This window comes from Taudactylus pleione, unplaced genomic scaffold, assembly GCF_031769625.1.
Source record: "Taudactylus pleione unplaced genomic scaffold, aTauple2 ptg000372l, whole genome shotgun sequence".
Taxonomy (NCBI): Eukaryota; Metazoa; Chordata; class Amphibia; order Anura; family Myobatrachidae; genus Taudactylus; species Taudactylus pleione.
In genome coordinates, this window is record NW_028284773.1 from 13,282,501 (window position 1) to 13,292,437 (window position 9,937).

At 42.8% G+C, this 9,937-nt stretch overlaps 1 protein-coding gene across 1 annotated transcript in view; it reads left to right on the forward strand.

The window, feature by feature from the left end:
* LSG1 (large 60S subunit nuclear export GTPase 1) overlaps positions 1-9,604 on the forward strand; it is a 61,008-nt gene extending 51,404 nt beyond the window's left edge. The window contains exons 12-14 of the mRNA XM_088444746.1: positions 221-300; positions 397-570; positions 7,721-9,604. Coding sequence (XP_088300872.1) covers positions 221-300; positions 397-570; positions 7,721-7,900 — 434 coding nt within the window. The 3' untranslated portion in view covers positions 7,901-9,604. The remainder of the gene's footprint in view (positions 1-220; positions 301-396; positions 571-7,720) is intronic.
* Positions 9,605-9,937: the final 333 nt, after the last annotated feature.

Sequence of the window (9,937 nt, forward strand, 5' to 3'; positions counted from 1 at the left end):
TAGTCATTATTTTATTTCAACGCATTTGAGTAACTAGCATGAAGCATGACATATAAAGGTGTAAAAAAATAAAAGGTGATACAATATATTTCAATACAGGATCACTGGCCTCCTACACTGTGATTTTATTTATTTTCTTTCTTTATTGAATACCATGAAAGTGGAACTTTAACACATGAAACCTGTAAATATTGCCACTAAATCTGTACCATTTCCACAGACATGAGGGGATTTATGACTGCGCATGGGCAGCCTGATCAGCCACGGTCTGCACGGTACATACTGAAGGACTATGTCAATGTAGGTTATTCAGCTTTCCTGAATGTGATCAGAAAATGATCTTTTTCCTCACAATATGAAATATGCTCATAATATGACGTTTTCTTTATGTCTTAGGGTAAGCTCCTGTATGGTCACCCTCCTCCTGGAGTAGATTCTTCAGACTTCCAACCTCAACACTCTGCGTATAAGGAAAGGAGTATAATACATGGCAGAGCAGAGCCAAAAGCCCACGGTAGCAAGAAAATCAAACACATTGAAAACGTGGTGGACAAAACTTTTTTTAATCAGGTACACTTTACATGTTGTTTTGTGTTGTTGTCCATAAATGTTTTGTCAGCTGTTGGAAGTTGGTTGGTTACCAATCTATTGAATAGTTAGTAAATGTTATGGTTAAGCATATGCACAGATAGGGCAAATTGAGAGCACACAAGTATGTGTTGCTGATGGATCTTGGATCAGATGAAGCTGTTGAGACATTCTTTAAGTTGGGGGAACACATTAAGGCTTATGTATACCAGCTGGAACTGTACCATCTCTGGGCAAGATATTTAGGTCTGTTTATTTTGCTGTAGAATAAAGGTGCATACACACACGATTTTTTGAACGATTATTGTTAAACGATATCGTTTAACGATAATCGTTTGTAAAAATCGTTCACTTTCTGAGTCAAACGATGAACGATTTTCGTTCATGCGCATTCACGTTTGTATTTCAGTCAGACTTGTCAACTCAACGATTTTCAGTAAGGGAATATGCAAAAATCGTTTGTAGTTCTAAAAAATCGTTCATTACATTTAAATGAACATAGTAAATGAACAACTTTACTAAAAGATTTTAGTTCATTTTTTCAAGGTAGAAAATCGTTTACTAAAATCGTTCATTAACTAAATCGTTGTGTGTGTATGCAGCTTAATGGAGCATACACACGGTCAGATTTGTCAGATGAACGATTGAACGATTTGACCAAAGTTTTGAACGATTGAACGATTTTTGACTGCATTAAAATGAATGGAATCGTCCAAGTCTGACTGCAAACACATCAGATGTCAGATAATGTTATCTGACAAACGGGAACGTGCATCGTTCATCGTCCATCGTTCAGGCATGTCAGATTTTCCTTCAGATATGAACGACTGAACGATTTTTAAATCGTTATCGTTCAGATCTGAAGGAAAAATCTGACCGTGTGTATGCACCATAAGGATCATCTAGCAGCTGAGAGGAAGTGTGCCTACCAAATTACTGAATATCTGCAATTTATCAGAATAGTACCATATTATAATTAGGGGTGAGCGGGTTCGGATTTCTGAAATCCGAGCCCCCCCGATCCGAGTCTGATCCGAGTCAGGCTCGACTTTTCCCGCCTGACTCGGATCTGAAATCGAGGCAAAACGTCATCATCCCGCCTTCCGAGTCTCGCGGGTTTTGGATCCTATATAAGGTACCCGCGTCGGCGCCATTTTCTCACTCGGCTGTGGACAGTGAAGAGGGAGGGTGGGAGTTAGGGCTGGCTGGGCTGGGCTGGGCTGTGTAGTGTAGTGTAGTGCTGCTGTTGTCCACTACTTCAAAGTCCATAGGGGCTGGCTGTGTTGTGCTGTGCTGCTGTTGTTAATAGGGGCTGTGTCCAATACTTCAAAGTCCATAGGGGCTGGCTGGACTGTGTTGTGCAGTCAGTTCTCCATAGGGGCTGTGTCCACTCCAAAGTCCTGTGCAGTGTCCCAGTCCTAAAGGGGTGCTGTAGTGTTGTCCAGGGGGTGCTCTGTCCATCAGGGGTGCTCCCCCTAAGTGCTAAAAAAATAATATATTTTCTGTGTTTGTGAATTGTGTGCGCAGTAGCCGCACGTGCATCAACAAAGTAGTGCCAAGCGTGCACCTGTGTCATAAGTAAAGGGCCGGCTGGCTTGACCGTTAAAGGGTGCTGTAACCCCCAAAGTACACTCCAGTCCAAACCAAAAAAAAAATTATTTTCTGTGTTTGTGAATTGTGTGCGCAGTAGCCGCACGTGCATCAACAAAATAGTGCCAAGCGTGCGCCTGTGTCATAAGTAAAGGGCCGGCTGGCTTGACCGTTAAAGGGTGCTGTAACCCCCAAAGTACACTCCAAACCAAAAAAATATATATTTTCTGTGTTTGTGAATTGTGTGCGCAGTAGCCGCACGTGCATCAACAAAGGAGCAGCGCCAAGCGTGCGCCTGTGTCCCATAAGTAAAGAGCCGGCTGGCTCATTTCTTAAAGGCTGGTGTAACCCACAAAGTGCACTTCTCTCCAGCAAAAATAAAAAAATATTTTCTGTGTTTAGCCGCACGTATATATCAAATCGATATAACATAAATGGAGGACCAAACTTTCTCCGATAAAAATAAAATAGAGAAAGATCAAGAACCACTTCCTCCTAGTGCTGAAGCTGCTGCCACTAGTCATGACATAGACGATAACATGCCATCAACGTCGTCTGCCAAGGGCGATGCCCAATGTCATAATAGAGGGCACATACAATCCCAAATGACAAAGTTCAGGAAAATGACCTTGAAAAAAACATTTAAATCAGCTGAAGAGAAACGTAAACTTGCCAATATGCCATTTACGACACGGAGTGGCAAGGAACGGCTAAGGTCGATCCCTAGTATGTTCATGACTAGTGGTTCAGCTTCACATGACGATGGAAGCCCTCCTCCCACTAAAAAAATCAAAAGAGTTAAGCTGGCAAAAGCACAGCGAAGAACTGTGCTTTCTAAGAAGATATCACAAATCCCCAAGGAGAGTCCAAGTGTGGTGGTGGTTGCGATGCCTGACCTTCCCAGCACTGGACAGGAAGAGGTGGCTCTTTCCACCATTTGCACGCCCCCTGCAAGTGCTGAAAGGAGCACCCACAGTCCACTTGCTGATATGCAAATTGAAGATGTCACTGTTGAAGTACAACAGGATGAGGATACTGGTGTAGCTGGCGCTGAGGAGGAAGTTGGCGAGGAGGATTCTGATGGTGATGTGGTTTGTTTAAATCAGGCTCCGGGGGAGACAGTTGTTGTCCGTGGGATGAAAAAGCCCATCACGGTCATGCCTGGGCAGAAGACCAAACATTCCACCTCTTTGGTCTGGCAATATTTCTATCCAAATCCGGACAACAACTGTCTTGCCATATGTACCTTATGTAAAGGTGGAATAAGTAGGGGTAGGGACGTTAACCACCTAGGAACATCCTCCCTTATACGGCACCTGCAGCGCGTTCATAATAAGTTACTGTCAAGTTCAGAAACTTTGGCTAAGACCGTAAGCAGTCCAGGGACACCTAAATCCCGTTGTCCTGTTGTATCCAAGCGCCTGCAAACCACACCGTCAACACACGTGAAGTCAGTTCAGACACTGCCAGCTTGAGTCAGGTCATTCCCCTCATCAGGCTTTTGCAGAAGCAGCTGGAGAAAGTGAAGGAGGAGCTAAGACGGAGCGATTCCGCTCGGCATGTGGGACTTGTGGATGAAGCCCTTCATTCGCTTTGCCAGGATTCCAGGGTGGTCAATCTGTTGAAATCAGACCACTACATTTTGGCCACCGTGCTCGATCCTAGGTTTAAAGCCTATGTGGTGTCTCTCTTTCCGGCCGACACAAGCCTGCAGAGGTGCAAAGACCTGCTGGTGAATACACTGTCAGCTGAAGCGGAACGTGACACGTCAACAGCTCCTTCTTCATTTTCTCCCGCAACTGGGGCTGCCAGGAAAAAACTTAGGTATCCTAAGCAACCCGCTGGCGGTGATGCAGGGCAGGCAGGACCAAGTTTGGACATCTGGTCCGGACTGAAGGACCTGGCAACAATTTCTGACATGTCTACTGTCACTGCATATGATACTGTCACCATTGACAGAATGGTGGAGGATTACATCGGTGACAGCATCCAAGTAGGCATGTCAGACAGTCCATACCTGTACTGGCAGGAAAAAGAGGCAATTTGGAGGCCCCTGTACAAACTGGCTCTATTTTACCTGAGTTGCCCCCCCTCCAGTGTGTACTCCGAAAGAGTGTTTAGTGCAGCCGGGAACCTTGTCAGCGAAAGGCGTAGGAGGTTGCTTCCACAAAATGTGGAGAAGATGATGTTCATCAAAATGAATTATCAGCTCTTCCAGGGAGACCAGCCTCCAGAACGTACAGAGGGACCTGTGGTGGTGGATTCAAGTGGGGACGAGTTAATACTTTGTGAGGATGAGGATGTACACACTGAAGAGGGTGAGGAATCGGTGGATGAGGATGACATCTTGCCTCCGTAGAGCCAGTTTGTGCAGGGACACATTAATTGCCAGCTTGTTTTGTGGGGGCCCAAACGAACCAATCATTTCAGCCACAGTTGTGTGGCAGACCCTGGCGCTGAAATGATTGGTTTGTTAAAGTGTGCATGTCCTGTTTATACAACATAAGGGTGGGTGGGAGGGCCCAAGGACAATTCCATCTTGCACCTCTTTTTTTTCTTTGCATTATGTACAGATTGGGGCCTAGTTTTTCAAACTGCCATCCTGTCTGCCACTGCAGTATCACGCCTAGATGGGTCACGTGTTTGTGCCGCCCACTCGTGTCGCTTAGCATAGTCATCCAGCTACCTCGGTGCAACCTTTTGGACATAAACACACTAATGTGAGGTGTGAGGTGTTCAGAATAGACTGGAAATGAGTGGAAATTAAGGTTATTGAGGTTAATAATAGCATAGGAGCAGAAAAACCTACAAATTCTGTGATTTTAGCTGTTTTTATGCTTTTTTTCAAATAAATACAGATCCAAAACACAAAACCCAGAACCCAAAACACGGAAGGGTGGTTTTGGCAAAACCAATCCAGATCCAAAACACGAAGAAAGATCCAGATCCAAAACCAAAACACAAAACACGAAAAGTGGCACACCCCTAATTATAATACAGTACCTGGCCATGAATGTGACAAGAACTAATATATTGGCAGAGGCTTACAAACGTACAATAAATGGAAGACTGTATGCTACTGATTCTAACAAATGACTTAATAACCTCTGTTTATGTACATGTGGACAAATAATTGCAATTCATAAACTGTAATAAGGCACGCTATTGATTCTAGCAAACAGCCATACTAATTTCTGCCTATGCATACTGGGATTGCAATTCATGAGCTGTTACAAGATTGCTACTGCTTGGTTGCTACATGTGCTTTTGACTAATTGACAAGCTGCTACATAACTGATACTAAGTTATAAAAAGACGGAGACTTGTATGGTGTTTGTTACAGTGGTTAGGCTCTGAATGTGCTCTTGGATAGTGCTAGAAATAATTGTAAACAGAAGAATTGTGCTACTTGTGCAGAAACTGACATTTTGGATAATATCTGCTGAGTAGATGGGTATTTTAGGAAATAGAATCAGCACTATATTTAGCACTTTTAAAAGTTTTTTTCTATTGATTGTGTTTTTATGTGTGTATTGTATGAGTAGATTAGTGCTGCAGAATTACAGATGTATTGAAGAAGGTCATTGTAATTTGAACAATGCTGCCTTTACTTCAGTATTACTAGACCAGAGGTTCTCAAACTTGGTCCTCAGGAACCCCACACAGGTCACGTTTTGCAGGTTACCCAGCTGGAGCACAGGTGTACTCATTACTCACTGCCACATTTTAAAACATCCACAGGTGGAGCTAATTATTTAACTTGTGATTCTGTGAGGACACCTGCAAAACATGCACTGTTTGGGGTCCTGAGGACTGAGTTTGAGAACCTGTGTACTAGACTATCATACAATGCTTTAAAGCACAGGTTCTCAAGCCCTGTCCTCAGGACTACAAACAGTGCATGTTTTCTGGGTCTCCTCACAGAATTGCAAGTTAAATAATTAGTTCCACCTTTGGCTCTTTCAAAATCTATCAGCGAGTAATTAATACACTGTGCACCTGCTGGGTGATCTTGAAAACATGTACTGCTTGGGGTCCTGAGGACTGAGGGGGAGATGTATGAAGGGGCAAAATGGTAACTTCGCACAATAAGTGATAGTTACCTCTTCCCTGCATGTCCAGGGGTGTGTGTGTGTGTGTGTGTCTAGAAGACCCTTGTGGTATTATCCACCCCAATCTTTTCACATTTTCTAATCCCCCTGTAATGCCCCCAGACATTATCCCCACATCCCTGTGCCATACTCTCATCATCGTTGTAGCATTACCTCTCCCCCACCCACCACATTGACCATAGATCACTTTATAAAGACCTCTTCCCCACCATCCGCCTATCTGCTCCCCCTCCTATATATGCACTGAAGCAGAACACAATGAACCTGCAGCTCAGAGGGGACCGATCAGCACCCTATGGGCTGGAAGTAGCACTCGGAGGGGCTGATGATCACACGTCCGTCTGCTGTAAATGCACGGCAGTGATTCGCAATTCAGTGCTCAGATGGGAACTTCAGTCATCCCCTATACTTTAGCAGTACTTGCCCCGAATGTCTATGGCAAGGTATGCTGGGAGACACAAACAACATGTGATGCTGGCGGTCATAGAACATCCACTTCACTGAAGAGGATATGATTTTGAAGACTCAAAGATGCGGGGAGAGGAGCAGAGCCTGTAATTGCACGGGATATGACTGCGGCAGGGAAAGCCCACCTGCCTGTGGTTGCATCGAAACCGACTATGGCAGGCAAGTGGTTAATACAGAAGTCAAGGTCTATAGCTGGAGTGTTGGTAGACAGGGGAAAAATCTAACAGACTGTAAGAACTCATGAGGTTTGGCAGTATGGACCAACAACAGACATTTAAAAAGAAGACCTCAAAACTGGTTTGTCAACTGCATAATTTAGTTTTACAATTGACAAGAAACCTGGAATTTCTATATATTGCACTGTCCTATTATTAAACTTCAGTTATAGGATTATTGCATACATTTGGTATGTGTTATTTTGGAAACTGTAAAACCTGTATATATAATGATTTTTTATTTCAGTTTCAGACCCTGTGCTTTAAAAGTAATCAGAAGCTGTGATCACACCATTTACATAAACGTGTTTGTGCAGATGTCATTTAGGGACACTGGCTTGTGTAGTTTTCAGATCACGCTTAGCCATACAAATGTTGTTCACAGGAGCACCTTATTGTAACTGCATGGGGAGAGCGATTATCGGGGAAGTTGATTGATTGAACGTTAAATAAAATTGAAGATACAGTATGACACTGGTGTGTCCATTATGAGATGTTATTTTTGAACTGTAGGTTATATTTGAGAGCAATACTTTTTTAGCTTAAAATGAAGGTCAGAAGTGTTTAATACTGGAAGGGGAGAATGAACTGGTTTAAGTGAGCCTCAAGCAGTTTGTTGGGGACTTTGTCCACTTAAAGGCCAGCTGATCTGAAAATGTGTTATAGAGCTCAGGTCACAACATACCTATCAATATCTGCTATATGAAATATATATATATATATATCCATACGCTTTTCATTTTGCAGGAGAACGTTCGTGCTCTGACCAAAGGTGTGCAGTCTGTAATGGGATACAAGCCTGGCAGTGGCCCCATGCCATTATCTGCCGCCAGCACAGAGACACTGTCAGGGAAGCCCTGGAAAAAGCATGGAAACAGAAACAAGAAAGAGAAAGTACGGAGACTGAACAAGCACCTGGATGCATGAGTGTGAGATACAGGACTACTGAGGTCTGGAACCAAAAATCCTGTACACACTTACTGCGCTAACATTGGACAGAATTATAGATATTTATACTCCAGATGCCAAATTTCACATGTTTGATCCTGTTGTGAGAGTTATTGCTTTGTACGGTAAATCTGCTCACCTTACTATGGGGCCAATTCATCTGCTACTCTTGTCGGCGATCATGTGAGACTTATTTTAAGACTTTTGTTGGCTGCGGTGGGTAGGAATTATTGTTCTTCAACTTGTTCCTACTCTTATCTTGTGTCTTTTCTAGGAAAGTTTACACAAGGCATCTATTGCAGACCACACTTAATTTGTGAAGAGCTGCACAATGGCAAACTGACCAGGCTTGCTCCTTGTGGGCAGAGGGGGGTGTAGGCCATGCTGGTTAAAGCCTCCATAGTTTGTGTTTGGCTACAAAGAGCTCCGTTAGTAATTCCACTATTTAGTAGTAAACCAATGCCACAAGGTATCCTGGTCATACATTGAAGGGGCTTTACAATATTTTAAAGCTATAGATTACAATATACAGTAAGTCCAAGAACATTTCCTAAATGTGTAAAACTCTGGTTTGCACTTGAGAAAGTGTTTACTTATTTTTGTTTTTGTGTCTTTTGAGTGACCTCTAATAACGAAGACAAACATGTTCCAACAATAAACCCTAATGGTGCATACACACGATCAGATTTTTCCTTCAGATATGAACGATAACGATTTAAAAATCGTTCAGTCGTTCATATCTGAAGGAAAATCGTTCATATCTGACATGCCTGAACGATGGACGATCAACGATGCGCGTTCCTGATGGTCAGATAACGATTTCTGACATCTGATGGGTTTGCAGTCAGACTTGGACGATTCCATTCATTTTAATGCAGTCAAAAATCGTTCAATCGTTCAAATCGTTCAAATCGTTCAGATCGTTTAATCGTTCAATCGTTCATCTGACAAATCTGACAAGTCTGACAAATCTGACCGTGTGTACGCTCCATAACCTAAAAGTGTAGGGCAGAAAGCGATGTGTGTAATATCAAGCCCAAAGACCTTACTGGGTAAAAATGTATCTTTACCATAGATGTGATTGCTGTGTCCTCAAACATTATTCGGCGATTGCGAAAAAGATGAAAGACAGCTCCTCAGTCCACTGTTGCTGGTCAGGTTGCGTACTTGTTACACCTGTCTGTGTGTAGCTCTTGTCCCCAAGCAGTTTTTGAATGTCAGCTCTATAATAATATCAGCTGTGTAGATAGAGACCCAGTTCTAGTTGATACTGAATCACCAGAGCTGAGCTTTGTTACCATTGTCCTTACGTCTGGGTGCAGTTTCTGCTAGTTAGTGTATACATTCGTGATTTCACACTTCTGACACATGTTCTGTAACTGGCTCACCTGCCCCTCTGGCACCAATTGTACAGTGTCTTTCTCATCTGACCGCTCCTGCTGCTTTAATTAAAATGTTCATTTTCAGATATGTCTTGCATAGCATAATCATGAGTAATATTTAATACAATTTTTAGTTGCATCCTAATTCTTTTACATAAGATTTATATTATTTTGGCAACTCACAGAACCAGAAGATGAGGGCTTTGTGTAGTAGATCTTATAGCCTAAAGATAAAGGTTGAGTAAGGAGAATTTCGGGATGCCGGCGGTCATAGGGTTAGGCTGCGCATGGGTTCAGGTTAGGTTGCGGGGGGGGGGGGGGGGGCTAGTGGTTAGGTTACTTACCTGCAGCGTCGGAATTTTGATTGACGGGATGCCACTGTTGGCATTCTGACTGCCACAACCCGACCACTGGGATCCTGTACCCAATCCAGAATTTAATCTTGTATATAATTTCTGCAATTAATAAAATATTGGAACCCACATATTTATGGGTGTATTTGCAGGAGGTAAAATTAATGATTCAGCCATTGTGTGTTCATGAGCGCCTAGTTTTTTTTCTTAGGGTAGAAAGAAAAAAAAAAAATATAGATAGATATATAGATATAGATATATATATATATATGCACAAGGTG